At 39.4% G+C, this 17,160-nt stretch overlaps 1 protein-coding gene and 1 pseudogene across 4 annotated transcripts in view; both read left to right on the top strand.

Annotated features, from left to right (window-relative positions):
• Positions 1-13,313, top strand: part of Rps6ka3 (ribosomal protein S6 kinase A3) — a 118,138-nt gene extending 104,825 nt beyond the window's left edge. For all 4 annotated transcript variants that reach the window (XM_057759126.1, XM_057759124.1, XM_057759123.1 and 1 more), the window contains 2 exons: positions 7,668-7,808; positions 8,371-13,313. In XM_057759126.1, the coding sequence (XP_057615109.1) occupies positions 7,668-7,808; positions 8,371-8,493 (264 nt within the window). In that variant the 3' untranslated portion in view covers positions 8,494-13,313. The remainder of the gene's footprint in view (positions 1-7,667; positions 7,809-8,370) is intronic.
• Positions 13,314-16,872: 3,559 nt separating this feature from the next.
• LOC130868745 (5S ribosomal RNA) lies at positions 16,873-16,991 on the top strand (annotated as a pseudogene).
• Positions 16,992-17,160: the final 169 nt, after the last annotated feature.

The following is a 17,160-nucleotide window of genomic DNA, read 5'->3' as shown; positions in this document are numbered from 1 at the left end:
GCACAGAGCCATTGGGATGGTTTCAGAGTACTTTCTTCCAGATCCCGAGCGGGCACAGAAACACCCGGGTCCCACAAATGTCATTGAAATGCTTTATAGCCAGAGTTTGCACTGGTCGTACAGCCCAGGAAGCCGCATTTTAAAATGGCACAGCTTTTTTTTTATGCTGCTATTGCTGAATCATGAAATCTCTCTACAGCACACCCTAGCAAATAGCAAAAAGCTGTGTTAAACTCTATTTGTGTCTAGAATTCCTTTACGGGGAGTTAGTTACCATGTTGGAGTGCCACTCTGTAGTGAAGTGGAGCTGCTGGCTGTGTCCCGCCGCCCAACTGGCTTACACCCGAGCTGGTGGGCTGCTTGTTGTCCCGGCCACCCGGCTAGCTTATGCCCGAAATAATCACACGGAGATCTGTATTAATTAAATTGCTGTCTGACCCATTAGCTCTAGCCTCTTATCAGCTAACTCTCACATCTTGATTCAACCCATTTTTAATAATCTGTATGTCACCACGAGGCTGTGGCTTACCGGGAAAGATTCAGCATGTCTGACCTGGCAGCTTCATGGCAGGCTCTCTGTCTCTGCCTCCTTTCTCCCAGCATTCTGTTCTTTCTACTCCACCTATCTAAGTGCTGCCCTATCAAAAGGCCAAGGCAGTTTTCTTTATTCAACCAATGAAAGCAACACATAGAAAGAAGACCCTCCTACACCAGTTAGTGAAGATCTTTTTCCATTCTGTAGTCTGTCATTTTGTCTTGTTGACCATGTCCTTTGCTTTACAGAAGCTTTTCAGTTTCAGAAGGTCCCATTTATTAATTGTTTCTCTCAGTGTCTGTGCTGTTGGGGTTATATTTAGCAAGTGGTTCCCTGTGCCAATGTGTTCAAGTATACTTCCCACTTTCTCTTCTATAAGATTCTCAGCTTGCTTTCTTATATAACCCAGGACCATCTTCCCAGGGATGGCACTGCCCACAATAGGCTGAGCCCTCCCACACCAATTAAGATGTGAGGGTTGGAGAGATAGTTCAACAGTTGGGAGCACTTTGTTGCTATTGTAGAAGACCTAGGTTCATGTCTCACCACCCACATAATAGCTCATAATCATATATAACTCCAGTTACAAGAGACTCTGGAAGCCCCAGGCATGCATATGGTGTATATACATACTTACAGGCAAAACACTCATACACAAAATAAGTAAATCTAAAATTTTTTTTAAAAAATGTTCCATAGACAGGCCCACAGGCCAACCTAATGGAGGCAAATCCTTAGTTAAGGTTCCCTCTTACTTCCAGGCAGTGATGGTGCACTCCTTTAATCCCAGTACTCAGGAGGCAGAGGCAGGTGGACCTCTGTGAGTTCGAGGCCAGCCTGGTCTACAGAGCAAGTTCCAGGATAGCCAGGCTGTTTCATAGAGAAACCCTGTCTCAAAGGAAAATAAGAGAGAGAACACATCGGGCTGGAGAGATGGCTCAGAGGTTGAGCACTGACTGCTCTCCCAGAGGTCCCAAGTTCAATTCCCAGCAACCACATGGTGGCTCACAGCCATCTGTAATGAGATCTGGTGCCCTCTGCTGGCCAGCAAGCATACAGACAGACAGAACACTGTATACATAATAAATAAATATCTTTTTAAAACTTTTAAATAAAGAACACAAAAAATTTTCTCTTCCCAGGTGACTGTAGCTTATGTCAAGCACTGTGCTGACTGAACTAGCTCCTATTACAAACTTTTGAGAAAAATTATTTGTCATGATTCATGATGAAAAGAAGCACTAACAGAAGTTTTGTTTGTTTGTTTGTTTGTTTATAAAGTAATGCGTTGACTTGGTATTACTAAATATCTTGAGCTCACAAAGGACCATTTATCATATTTCTTTCCTAAAACACATTGGTTTGCTTTTATTATCTGTATAGATTATAAATCTTTGATTTACTTATAATCATGATGAATAAGAATGATGCTAATCTTTATGACTTCTCTGTCTGCTGTGTGCCTCACACTGCACTTGACCTCATAAGAATCTTGTAAAATAAGTGATAATATCCCCAATTCACAGAGCAAAAGCAAGGACTGGAGTTTTTAGTATAAACTTGTCTATAGTTGTACACTAGGTACATGGAAGCATTTGAAACTCTCACTACAGAGTACTTGTTCCCTAAAAGAATTGTACTATCTCCTCATTTTTATGTATTATGAAGAACAGGGACTCATCCTTACCACAATTCGTAATGGCCTGGTTGCTGGAGATCATTCAGAAACCCTTGGCTCTAGAGATGCCATTCTTAGACTAACACTACTTTCACTTAATTCAGTGGGAAAAAAAAGGAGTAAACTTTTCCGCTTCAAAGGAGAAAAATACAGAAGAGATTGAAGAAACATTGGTAAAAATGCTCTTTGACTCTCCTTAGAAATGGAAGCTTGGCCAGCCGGTGGTGGCGCACGCCTTTAATCCCAGCACTCAGGAGGCAGAGGCAGGTGGATCTCTGTGAGTTCGAGGCCAGCCTGGTCTACAGAGCAAGTTCCAGAACAGGCTCCAAAGCCACAGGGAAACCTTGTCTTGAAACCCCCCTGCCCCCAAAAATAGAAGCTTGAGTTGAGGTAATTGTAAATAGAGTATATCCCAAAAGTTCATAGGTTCTTTTGATGTAGAGCAGGAAGTTCAATTAGCCAGTTGAATTGATGTTTAGATACATAGCTTTTAATTGTGTTTAAAATTAGTCTGTTAGACTCAGTGTGTAGCTCAGCAATGGATCATATGCTCAGGAATGATGAGGCCCTGGGTAAGATTCCCCCCCCCCCCGTACCAAAAATAAAAAAAAAAAATGTTAGCCGTTGTTTTTTCTAAGTGTAAAATTTGTCAAGGATGATACTTTATTTTTCTAGATACCTGTTTCCTTTCTTTTTTTTTAATATTTATTTATTTATTATGTATACAATATTCTGTCTGTGTGTATGCCTGCAGGCCAGAAGAGGGCACCAGACACCATTACAGATGGTTGTGAGCCACCATGTGGTTGCTGGGAATTGAACTCAGGACCTTTGGAAGAGCAGGCAATGCTCTTAACCTCTGAGCCATCTCTCCAGCCCCCACCTGTTTCCTTTCTAATTCTCCTTACTGAGCACCAGAATGTGCTTAAAAATTATAAAGTCTGGTGCTCCAATGTGGAGCACTGGACTGAGCTCCCAAGGTCCAAATGAGGAGCAGAAGAAGGGAGAACATGAACATGGAAGTCAGGACCGCAAGGGGTGCACCCACCCACTGAGACGGTGGGGCTGATCTATTGGGAGCTCACCAAGGCCAGCTGGACTGGGACTGATGGAGCATGTGATCAAACCGGACTCTCTGAACGTGGCAGACAATGAGGGCTGATGAGATGCCAAGGACAATGGCACTGGGTTTTTGATCCTACTGCACGTACTGGCTTTGTGGGAGCCTAGCCAGTTTGGATGCTCACCTTCCTGGACCTGGATGGAGGGGGGAGGACCTTGGACTTCCCACAGGGCAGGGAACCCTGACTGTTCTTTGGACTGGAGAGGGAGGGGGAGGGGAGTGAGGGAGGGGGAGGGAAATGGGAGGCAGAAATTTTTAATAAAATAAATAAATTTAAAATAAATAAATAAGATTATAAAGTCTGAAGAGAAAAATATAACAAAATAGTACTCTTTATCTCAGAGACCTCACAGTCTGGCAAAGAGACAGCCCAAAATGTGCAGTACAGGAATTACTGTAATAATGCAGTTTTTGTGCTAAAAAAGATTACAGATGATAGTGGACAAGAAAGCAATGGGGGAGGTTTCCAGGCAGATGAGGAGGAGGTTATAAAAGTTGTATTCTATCTCACGATGAGGGAGCTCAGTACATGCCAGTTAGGTGGTGATGGGAGTATGAGAACAGCAAGTGCCTCCAGACTACTACAGCATGCACAAGCAAAGATGGCTGATGAACCTGAATTGTAAATCGCTTTGTGGCTCATACTTAGGATTATTGGGGGGGAGGGGGGGAACTACCACACTAGACAAGCATGGTAGTGCACACTCTTTTAATCCCAGCACTCAAGAGGCAGGTGGATCTCTGAGTTTGAGGCCAACCTGGTCTACAGCCAGGAGTATACAGAAAAGGCATCTCAGAAGAAGAAAAAAGGAAAACTACTAAGCTGTGAGCAGTGATCAGATTTTCCATTTTGCATTTCATAGGACAGTCATTTTTATTCATGGAGCCTGCCACAAACTGTCAATATCACATATGAGGTCATATGAAGAAATATTACCAATAACCAGAGTATCAGAACTTACACATGACATGCTTTTTCTAGTCAATTAAAACTAGTTAATCTCTATTCCTTTGCATTCATTTGCACTCCAAAATGCTTTTTTTAGTGAAAGATGAGGATGGATACACACACACACACACACACAGCGAGAGAGACATAGACAGACAGTTAAGACACCTGATTGTAAGCATCATGTAAAACTACATTACCCACAAGTGGAAAAGAGGATTATGTCGATGTAGGTGTGTCCCTTCAAAAATAAGTTGCCTGTGTGAACACTAAGTAGTTTGGGTTACATAATGTCTATGAGAAGAGAACAGGACCACAGCTGCCCTTTAGTGAGTATTTACTCGCAAAGCGCTCTGCTAACTGTTTGGTTTGCATTGTTTTCCTTATAGCTCACTGACCTAATATTATGGGTATTATTTGTAAGGTTTTATAAATTTCAGATCATTAAAGGTGAAGACCAAAATTATAGCAGTTACAGTGGAATCTGAGGAAAATGAAAGGAAAATTTAGAAGGCAAAACAAACTTCATAGTTTTTTTGAACATAAACATAGCATGCACTCCACAATGCCACTTCAGGCAAATGTAAGAGAGTGTCTTTCACCAAGTGTTTGGATACGTAAGAAGCTTTGAGATTGGCAGTAGTTGAAGATTTGGCATAATGAATTTAAAATGCTTATATAATTATGAGATGTTTGGCCATTAGGCAACTGTCCATATAGCTGTAGGTCTTAGAAGTCTATGGTGAAAAAAAAGGAAGTCTGTGGTGGAGTTTGAAGGAGTTGACATCATCTATAGTAGCTAAATTATGATTATTATTAATGAGATTATCAGAGCATAGTGATAGAAGAACCAAGGGATTTCAGCAAAATGCTTCCATTAAAGAGAAAGCTGGGCCTGGTGCAGAGAGATATATAGCTCAGTGGTTGAATTCTTGCCTAATATGTGTAAGGCCTTCCCCAGAATCATGAGGGACAGAAGGAGGGAGGGCAGGCAAAATGAGTAGCCATTGAAGGGTTAGCAGTAAAAGAAAGAGATGTTTGAAATGATTTAGCTCAGTCAAACACAGAGATGTTATTAAAATTATAATTGAGTTTTATTTTACCCCTGGAAGTTTTGCAACATTTACTTGAAGCACTTCAGCCTATTTTCGGAATTTGATAGGAAAGTTTTTTATTTTCATATTTTGATGTTTTTACCTTTTATTTATACTTATTTATTTTTTACATAGAGTGTCACAATGTGTTGCCCAGGCTATCTCCAAACCCCTGACTTTAATGAATCCTCTTTCAACCTCCCAAGTGGCTAGGACTACAGGCATGCATTGCTGTTCCTGGCTCACTCTTTAATTCCAATTCTATTCCATTCTGTTATTAGCTGTTAATAGTAGCCAAGAAACACTGCAAATGTCTAAAACAGAAGAGTACCTAGAATACCAACTCCCAAATTGCCAATATCTAGTCAGCCACCAGATTCTGTCAAGAAATCCTTTCTACCCAGGACTGATGGTACACTTGAGAAGCTGAGGAAGGAAAATTAGGTATTCAGGGTTATTTGTGACTACTTAGTGAGTTTGAAGCCTGCCTAGGCTATTTGAGATGTCTTTAAATAATAACAATAAAAATAAATAAATCTCCAGGTTTTTGCCCCTCCAAATGATTTTTCTCCTAGATTTAAGGAGTATAAACTATTAAATTACAAACTTGACTACCTTACCATCTTACTTAGTGCTTTATTGTTCTAGAATAAGTCCATATTTGTTAATATGGCTTGCAAAGACCTTCCTCATCTTTCTATTCTCAACATCTTCCATCTTACTGGCTTCCATGTTCTCCTTGACAACAAATTTCAACTGTAGCCACATTGCATTCTAGTCAGTTCCTCAACTGTGACATTGTATTAGTTACTTCCTATTGCTATGATAAAGCCCCATGACCAAGGCAACTTCGAAAGTATTTAATTGAGCTTGCAGTTTTAGAGAGTTAGAGTTCATGATGGAGCAAATGCATGGTGGCAAGATCAGAAACTCACATCTCAGTCCACACGCAGGAGGCAGAGAAAGCTAACTTGAAATCGCAATCGTCTTTTGAAACTTCAAAGCCTGTCCCTGGTAACACTGACACACCTCCAACAAGAGCATACCTCCTAATCCTTTACAAACAGTTCCACCAACTGGGGACCAAGTATTGAAACATAGGAACCTACAGGGGCCATTCTCATTCAAACCACCAAACACATGTTTTCTTGTACCTTAGGGTTTTCCTCCAGATCCACTTCCTTTTGTCTACCTGAGATGTTCTGCTTCCTCCATACCTTCTCACGCCCAGCTCTTACCTATTCTTCAGGGCTCACCTTTTTCTTTTTCTTTTTTTTTTTTTGTTTTTTTGTTTTTGTTTTTGTTTTTCGAGACAGGGTTTCTCTGTGTAGCTTTGGAGCCTGTCCTGGAACTCCCTTTGTAGACCAGGCTGGTCTCGAACTCACAGAGATCCGCCTGCCTCTGCCTCCCGAGTGCTGGGATTAAAGGTGTGTGCCACCATCGCACAGCTAGGGCTCACCTTTTTCTTAATCAGTGGTTCTCAACCTGTGGGTCATGACCCTTTGATTGCATATCAGATATTTATATTACAATTCATAACAGTTGCAAAATTATTGTGGTGAAGTAGCAATGAAATAATTTTATGGTTAGGGTCCCCACAACATGAGGAATTGTATTAAAGGGTCACAGAAGTAGGAAGGTTGAGAACCACTGCTCTTAAGAGTCAGTTTTGCCAGCACTCAGGAGACTGAAACAAGATTGCCACAAGTGTGAGACTAGACTGAGCTACTCAGAGTCCCAGGCTAATTGGGGGTACATGGCAATACTCTATCTCAAAAAAGTAACAATCAAAAGCGACATTTTTGTTGTTACTGTTTTTTGAGACAGGGTTACTCTGTGTAACATCCCTGGCTGTCCTGGAACTCGCTCTGTAGGCCAGGCTGGTCTCGAACTCTCAGGTGTCTCTATTCTTCTAGCTGCTCTTGGCACTTGCTCATCCCATCAGGGACTTTACCTTGCTTTGTAACTGATTCTTTATCTCTTCCTTACTAAACTAAAGCTTTATAAGGCTAGAAGTCTCTGAATAGTATGAACCTCTAGAATTAAAACAAAGTTAAGAAAAGCTAGAATAAACTCATCCTTTTCACAATAATAAAATTGTGGTACTTGGGAAAGAGAAAAGAGAGATTCAAGTATTTTTCTTAACAAATTTATCCTAATATTTGCTTTGTTACCAAAGGAAATGTAGCATCATAAAAGCTGAATAAGAATGCTGACAATATCAATCATAGAAATGAGAGGAAAAAAGGAGAATTAACCTTGTCTTATTCTTCCCCTTCACCTGATAGGACCTGGTGTCAAAGATGCTTCATGTAGATCCTCATCAGAGACTGACTGCTGCTCTTGTGCTCAGACATCCTTGGATTGTCCACTGGGACCAACTGCCACAATACCAACTAAACAGACAGGATGCACCACATCTCGTAAAGGTGAGCGGCCCTATATCCAATCCTTGCTTTTTGTATGACCTGCAGGATGGACATGGCCAGCTGAGCCTCCAAGAAGTCTGTCTTCATGCCCAAGCAACTTTTCTTTTATAATATGGGATTCTCATACATGGGTACCTAACGGCTTGGGGGCATGGTGACACAAAATGTCAGTAATTAAGTTAGCTTAAGGGAAACTTTTGTATTTCTGTCATTCTGTATACCTAAGTTTCACTGTCAGTAAAGACAGAATCTATGAACTTTTCTAAATGAAAGATCATGGTTTATAGCCTCTCATACTACAGGGCCATAAAGACAAATTAAATGGCCCTAAGAAAAATGAGAACTGTTTTGTTTGAGCCCCTCCCTGTCCTTTCGTCATACAAAATTTCAACCTCTCACACTGCCTCAGTTTAAGTTAAATCTGAAAAATTAACCAGAGGTTATTCTTATTATGAGACTGATAAAGATCTATATTCATTTACATATGAAAATCCTTGGGGGACCTTTATTTTATATTTGTATACATGCCTTTTTTGTTGTAACCTTTCTTTGCTTTTTTCAGGGTGCCATGGCAGCTACATACTCTGCTTTAAACCGTAATCAGTCACCAGTTTTGGAACCAGTAGGCCGTTCTACTCTTGCTCAGCGGAGAGGTATTAAAAAAATCACCTCAACAGCCCTGTGAAGTGACCTCAGTGAGATATTTGGTACCATGATGTAAGCTGATAGCACAAGTTCTGGCGACAGGTAGCACATACCTGAGAGACATCCTGCAAGCACACACTGTCCCAGCTGGTACCCATAATGCTGCTGCTCCTGCTGCTCCTGCTTTCGTCTCTTCTCGCTTTGATTGTTAGCAAGTTAGATTTTCCTGGAGCTTCGAAATAGAAATGGAAACATGATGAAGATATAATCACTGAATCAACAAGAAAAATAATGAACACATGAATACCACCTAAAATACACTGAATAAAAGTACTCTACACCATATAGCATTATTTTTATAGAAAATATTTCATGTCCCCTAAATATTCTTTGTTAGTTATAGGGATGGACAGTTTATGTTAAGCACTTAGCTTAAACAATCCATTTATATTAGCACTGTATCCCTTGTGCCAGCCAACATTTTGTATGTTTTTGTAAACAGTTCATATACAGTACATTTCTGTACTGCTTTCTTTAATGTATACATGCCTTGTTTAACTTGGAGTCTATTAATCAATTGACTATTAAATCTGGATAAATAGTTCACCTGGATTAACAGTATTGTTGGGAAAACTTAAAGATGGCCAGATTGATTGAACAGATTTGATTGAACAGCTGTTGAATGTAATTCTTTCAAATTGTACATATTTTCCTCCATTTCTTTCACTGGTTTGTTCATTTGTTTCTTCAAGTCAGGTGCTCTGTCAGACTAACCTAAAGAGCTGTTAATGGCAAAGAAAGTTGTGTGTGTGTGGCATGAAATCAAGAATACACCTATGAAGTTAGTCCATATACTTTGTGGTTTCTTAGGGTTTCTTTAAGGAAGTAATCCTCGCACTTTTAACCTTACTTAGTCCTCATACTTAGTATTTGGCATATCATTTGAAATCTTGCCAACATACATGAAAGGCCTTTAAAAGAATCACATTAAAGAAATTGGAAAATTTAGCAATTGATAACTAAAGCCTTACTGGATATTTCATGTTTAAATAGATATTCTATATTAAACACTAATTTGAATGTAATAAAGGCCACAGGTCTCCATATGAAATTGGATTTAAACTTTCTTATTCTAGAGAATAAAATATTCTTGGCCAAACAGTATCTGTTCTAACCTGAAGTCATAGCTGAGGCAGGCTCAATGACTGTTTTCTGAATCCCTGCTGATGGTTTATAGCCATATGATGTTTCCTTTGACTTCAGTTTTCATAATGATCCTTGGCTGTGCTACAGTGCAGTATTCAGTATCTCCATCTAACTTGCTAGTTTCGTTTCATTTGACAGAAGAAACTTTTGTACCCATCATTACCCATATCTTTGTGACACTACCCAGTGTACATTAATATGTGATGTGAAAAACATGAGCAAAGGAAAAAAAGTGATTTAACTTAAACCTCATTAGGAATGTGCCCCAGTAGATGTGTCACTTACTGAGCCATTTACATCATAAATCTTTTCACTCAGAGTACTAACCCAAGAGTGTGCTTTTTGCAATTCATAAAAGACAGTAGTCATTCCTTATCTTCTCTGCTACTAAAGAGAAAGAGACAATTTCTAATACCACCTTTGCCCAAGAAACACGAAATGGGGATGCATAGAAACCAAATGTCGGTTTACCTTCTAAATAAAAAATACATATTAGTACAATGCCAGAAGTTCTGCATACCAGCTACTGAAGTTCTTGAGTATATGAGTATATGGATGCAACTACTCAAAGTTGCTCTCCATTGCCTGGCAAGAAAGCCTGTCCCCCTCTTCTATTCAGTGTGTCAGATTCTTTCATTTATCCCATCTTTCATTTAGTTTTTCCTCATAACACCATGCTGCCCTTATTTCCTATTATCACCAAAAAGAGCTAACATCAAAATCCTGTACTTTGTAGAGCAGTCCTCTATTATATTATGATGCAAAATTTATTTCCTTTAAGAAGAATTACCTTTGCCTTCTTTGTCTAGTCAAACTGCCAGTTTTATTGGAGAAAAGCAAGTTATAGATTCTCAAAACTGAGGACTTCCTACTGACAAGACAGGTTAGGAACATAAATTACTTCATCTGTGGCTCTGGTGTTCACATTATCTTAGGGCAAACATAGCCAACAATGTGCTTGTGCTGGGTTAGCCTTTCTATTCTTTTCACAAAGTTCATTTCCTACAGGCCACCGTACTTATGGGATTAAGGCTCCTGAAGTCCTCTGCCTTCCCTGCATCGCTGCCAATTTCTGGGGCTTATCTCATAGTTGTTGACCCTGTTTTTATGTTTCTCTGAAAGAAGGAACTAAACTGACAGGACTCTTTTTGCAGACATCTCTTGGTTTATGATGTAAAATAACATCCCAAACAATAGAAATGCATTTAACATAGCCAAGCACATACTGGAAACTGAATTAAAATATGTGTTTTGCATCTTCCCTTTCAAGTAATGATAGTAAATTAAGGTAAGTTTTGTTGTTTTTTTGTTTGTTTTGCTTTGCTTTTTATGAATCATTTCAGCTCCTTCTGTTTAAAAAGGTATCTTCTAAGTGCATTAATCCCTTGAATTTAACAGATGTAATGTAAATCTGTTTTTCACAAGCAACCCCAAAACTCTAAAAATAATTTTGGCAAGACCCAAAGTCAAGATGCTGTTAAGCTGGCATACGGAAGAGTAAGTTCTGAGTGTAAGGAGAGAGGATGTAGGGTATGTGTGGTAGTTTCCACATTTCATATGCATTGCACTCCAAAGAACAGGTTGGGAGGATCAAACCATTGTTCCATCTGTTCTTTAGGCGTGGCTTCTGTTGGGATCAGAAGACATCAAGAGAAGTGGGGGTGTCCTTAAAGCTGTGCCCATACCTTCTGTCCAGGAAGAATTTGAACACAGAGTAGGTGCAGAAGCTTCAAGAGAAAGCATGTATTTGAGAGGAAAAGGACCAGAGTAGACTAATTCTGTGATGAAAGTTAGCCAAAGGCGTTTTTCTAGACTTTGGGACCTTGGTATTGATGTTCTTATTCACTGTGGAGGCCAGTAACACACATCTCAATATGACTGATAGTTTCCAGTCCCTACCTTTTAAGAATTACCTGCAATATTTTCGATTATTTTTCTATATTTTATAAAATAAGTTCCATCTTAGTGTGGTGATAATAATTGGAGACTTGTGAAAGTATTCAGAGAGCTCTCAAACGTAAAGGGTCAAAAAAGGTCTATTTTCTGAGACTCACAAAAACAATGGATTCAGTAGCTGATCTTGGTGCTTAAACCAGGAGGGTTCTGTCCCTCTTTGCAAGATCCAACTCCCTGTGACTAACTGGATGTATACTTTGAGCCTTATCTAATTCACAGAGAAGTTGACTTAATTCAGTGTTTTTATTTCAATTAATGAAAATAGTCCTCTTTTCAACCCCAAGTGACCATTGGTGGAGATTAATGAAGGAATGAATTCAGTTTCTTGAGACTGTGGTATTCTACAGAGCCACACCTAACCACTTTTTCCACTGAAGAATCTACACAGTGATAATGCCCAAATATGGATGGCCAAGAAGAATTTGTATCTACAGTGTACTTTGTTTTTGACACTGCTGTGTTCTAACTGTAACACAACACTGCTGTGTTGCTAAGTCACTTGTAACTGGTTCCAAAGTGACAGTTCACAAAAATTTTAGTAATTAAGTCAACTTAATTTTCTTAAACCTAATGTCACTATAGGTCTCATATTTCCCACTTTTATTCCAGTCTTTTACCTGTTCATAATGGGCATAGCAAGGGTTGGGATGAGAGCCTACTTCCTACCTCTTAAGGCACTTTCCTCATTGTTTTGCCATATAACCTTGAACTGCATGATAAGCTGTTGAAATATCATGACTTTTCCCAGAGCAACTAGCAAGGCGTATGCTGTTTTGACTAGAGATTAGTGGAAAGGAAAACTTAGAGATTTAAGTCCAGATGTATGAACCTCAAGAAAATGTCTTCTAGCACCATTTAAGTACAGTATATGGAAATGTATTTGAGAAGAGAGTCACTATAATAATTCTCTCTAAGTAGATTAGTTCAATGTCCAATGAAAGTGAACATCTTTATTCCTATATTACTATAGTACTGGATGAACTGTATACTGAGTTTTTCAAACAAGTATTTAAAGTAGAACTTTTAAGTACAAAACAAGGGCATGAGGATAAAGACTTGGGTTGTGTTTCTGTAAGTGTAGTTTACCATATAAAACTTGGGTTTTTTATTTAAAGAAGGTTTTGAAGTATTGCCATTCATTAGTGTCCTTAATGATTATGAGTGATGAGTGTGTAATTCAATATCATATACATGTATTAGTTTATCTTGACTTTTACCCTAAATAAAAAGGGAAGGTATACACCTAAAAGATGTAATTATTTTGCATTTTTGGCCATGAGTGGGAATGGGGTGGGTATCTACTTAAGCAGTTTTTAAAAAAGAAAAAAATCATAAATATTTTTCTACTGTTATATATGATTTTACTTTATACTAGTTCATCTCTAGTAAGGCATGCCAGAAGCCCAAGCAAGGTACCATATCAAGGGTTCTTATGTGTTGTACCTTTTATTGGTGGGTAAATTGCATAGATGCTTGGCACTGCTGCCATAGTTATGAAATGCTTGTGAGGATCAGATTTTACTGAGTACTTTAAATTGTTAAGTTTGCAAATCATACTATTAATGTGTAATCTAAGCTCTTTCCAATGTATCCATGAATAATCCTGGAACAATATTGCTTGTATTCCTGTCAAAGAACAGGTTTTGTAATCTTTAAAAGAAATGGAAATTTATATAATAAAGTCTCAAGTAAAGCATATATGTTCCTTTTATCATATTATTTTTAGTTATATTACTAGACTATTATAATATAAAAATTCTTACCAAGTTGTATTTATGAAATTATGCTGATAGAATTTAAAACATGACTGTTTCTAATTTAGTATGTGCAAAATAATTTTGCTGTGCATCATCTTAGATTCAAGGCAGACACATATGAAGTAATCTTTTTCTTGGAGAAGTCTAAAACTACTAGAGTTGGCTCCAGAACTGCCCCTGTCTCCTTTGCTACCTTAGTTCTCCTTTGGATTTCCTTTGCTATCCAGAGTGAACCTTGTAACCTCAAAGTTGATCACCTAAACTTCTCTCTCAGAGCTTCCTGAACTTTCTTACATCTTTATTTTTATACCTTACCCAATGAGCAAAACTCCAGTATTTGCTCTTTGGTTAATTCTAGCTATACATTTCTGGATGTTGTATGAAACCATACAATTATGCAAATAGCATTGCAAGTTTGTTTTCTTTATTTTTTTCTTTTTTTGGTCTTTTAAGACAGGGTTTCTCTGTATCTTTGGAGCCTGTCCTGGAACTAGCTCTTGTAGACCAGGCTGGCCTTGAACTCACAGAGATCCACCTGCCTCTGTCTCCCAAGTGCTGGGTTTAAAGGCATGTGCCATCACCACCAGACAAGTTCTGTTTTCTAAATATACTTAAATCCTTATAGTATTTGTCCATCATTTTTCCTTACTGAAATCCATTCTCTCATTTCTTTTTATTTTTTAAATAAAAAAATGCTTGTTGGGAAGGGTTAGAGGTGTTTTAGTTTAGTTTTGTTTTGGATTGTAGAAGCAGGACTTTACTCTGTGGCTTTGGTTGGTCAGCAAATGAGAATGTAAACTATCCTGTCCCCAAACTTGCATCAGTCGTCCTGCCTGTTGTATCTAAAGTGCTGGAATTACAGGCATGTATCACCACACTTGGCTCCCAGTTCTTTTTAAGATATTTTTGTTGAAGCCGGGCAGTGGTGGTGCACGCCTTTAATCCCAGCACTCTGGAGGCAGAGGCAGGCGGATCTTTGTGAGTTCGAGGCCAGCCTGGTCTAGTTCCAGCTAGTTCCAGGACAGGAACCAAAAGCTACGGAGAAACCCTGTCTCGAAAATCCAAAAAAAAAAAAAAAAAGATATTTTTGTTGAGATGCAATTCATATACCATAAAGTTTAGCCATTTAAAATTTATAATCCAGTGTTTTTAGCACATGTACACAGTTGCATAGCCATAATGACAGCCTAGTTTTAGAATATGTCATCATCCCCAAAGAAGCTGCCCTATTTGAAACCACCACAGCTGTCTTGCTTGGACAATCGCAGTATAGCATGCCTGGTTTCTATTTCTACCTTTGTCCAGTACAGCCATTCTTAACACACAAGCCAAAATGATCTGTTTAAAACCAACTGAGTGATCTGGTCTCCTTACATCTCTAATTTTGGTCTACTCTCTCCCAAGCTGTTCTCTGGATTTCTGATTCTTTGTCATACCATCTGTTCTAGTTTGCAATCTGTTGTGATAAACTCCATGACCAAAAGCAACTTGGGGAGGGAAAAGTTTATTTGGCTTAAAGTCCTGATCACAGTCACTATAGTGGGAAGTCAGGGCAAGAGCTGCAGCCAAGACCATGGAAGAATGTATGCTTCTTACTCTCTTTGTTCTCTAGGGCTTGCTCAGCCTGCTTTCTTATAAGTTCAAGATCACCTGCCCAGGTGGCACAGGTCACAGTGAGCTGCCTGGTCCCACATCAATTGTTAATCAAAACGCCCCCACAAACATGTCCACAGGCCAATCTAATGGCAATAATGCCTCAGTTAAAATTCTCCCTTCCTTGTTAGCTCTAGTTTGTGCCAAGTTGACAAAAACTAAGCACCATATACTGGCCTTGGTCCTTCTTAAGCATAGCAAGCACAGGTGCTGCAATGGGGCCCTTGCCTGTGCTAAATATTTCTGACCAGATGTCCACATGATTCACCTCTTCCTCAGTGATCTGATGATCAGATGGAGGAACCTTGCTAAAGGAATCCAAAAAATTGGCCCTTTCTCCTATGAGGATTTACATCAAGTATTTGAAATTATTATTATGGTTTTTTGAGACAGGGTTTCTCTATGTAGCCATGACTGTCCTGGAACTCTCTTTGTAGACCAGGCTGGCCTTGACTCACAGAGACGCACCTCTGCCTCCTAAGTACTAGGATTAAAGGTGTGTGCCACCACCACCCAACTACTTGACTTTTAAACATGTAGCTGTACAGTTGTACAAGTTATTACTTGTGTAATAAGCCTAATTGCTAAACTCCTAACATTCTGCATAGATTTCTGTGATGAGAAAACTAAAGTTTACAAAGATGATGGAACTATCTAAGATCAGAGAGTATGACTCAGAAAATGACAATAAATCGGGCATGGTGACACAGACTTTTAATCCCAGCACTGAAGAGACAGAGGAAGGTAAGTATGTGAATTAAAGGCTAGCCAGGGCTACATAGTGAGACCCTATCTCAAAAACAAAACCTATGAAGGCACCTAGGCATAAAAGAACATTCCCCTAGCCAGCTATAGGCCATGGAGACCTCAGAAGAAACCAGACTTGCCTCTACTTTGATCTTACAGTTAGAGCCTTCAAAACTGACTAAAAGTAGTAGCTAGGCCTGGTAGTTCACACTTATAATTCTAGCACATATGAGGCTGAGGCAGGAGGATTGCTGCAAGTTTGGAGGGAAGCTGGGCTACATAGTTCCAGGTCAGCCTGGGTTACATAGTGAGACCCTGAATACAAAACAACACAACTAAGAGACAGTACATTTCACATCTTGAAGCAAGCCATTACCCAGTCTCTGTTTTGTTGTTGTTGTGGAAGTCACAGCAGAGGGATAGTTGTGTGGCTACCCAGAGCAAATAGCTTCACTTCAAAACAGGCTTATTTAGACCTGCACGGTGGCTCAGCAGGTAAAATCAAACCTACCAGGAAAGCCTGGTAAACTAAGGTCAGTCCCAGAAGCCCGTGTAAGTGTAGAAAAGAGGAACCGACTCCACAAAATTGTCCTCTGAGTACCACAATACCCCCATTCCAGTAATAATATGTAGAAATTTAAAAGGAGGCCTTTTTTGGTTATTTGAGACAGGGCTTCTCAGTGTAACAGTTCTGGCTGTCCTGGAACTCGCTTTGTAGACCAGGCTGGCCTGGAACTCAGAGATCCACCTGTCTCTGCCTCCTGAGTGCTGCGATTAAAGGTGTGTGCCACCAACTCCTGGCTAAAAGTAGGCTTATTTTAAATAACCCTTCTGTAAACATTAGCTTCTTAACATCCTCTCTATAGGAAAGGAGACTAAATGACAGAGGAATAAGGTATAATCATCTCACAATACTTCTCTATTGTGGACATTTGGCAGTGTCTAGAGATAGTTTTGGTTGTCATGAGTGAAGGAAGAAATCAAAGATGTTGATATTGGAGACCAGAAATATTGTTAAACATCCTACAGCTCCTGCCCTCAGTGAAGGACTATCCAATTAAAAAACAAGAATAGAATTGAGATTGAGAAACTCATCAACAATCTACGGCCACATCACCCTAAATGTGTCCTATCTCGTCTGATCTTGGAAGTTAAGCAGGGTTGAGCCTGGTTAGTACTTGGATGGGAGACCACCTGGGAATACCAGGTGCTGTAGGCAGAGAGAGAGAGAGAGAGAGAGAGAGAGAGAGAGAGAGAGAGAGAGAGAGAGAGAGAGACCCATCAACAGATGTGCTTCTCAGAGTGTAATTAAAAGTGACAAGGGTCCTGATTGGTGGTGGCATACAACTTTAATCCCAGCACTGAAGAGGCAGAGGCAGATGGATCTC

This window comes from Chionomys nivalis, chromosome X (genome assembly GCF_950005125.1).
Source record: "Chionomys nivalis chromosome X, mChiNiv1.1, whole genome shotgun sequence".
NCBI lineage: Eukaryota > Metazoa > Chordata > Mammalia > Rodentia > Cricetidae > Chionomys > Chionomys nivalis.
The sequence above is the reverse complement of the archived record's forward strand: the minus strand, read 5'-3'. Positions and strand labels throughout refer to the sequence as shown.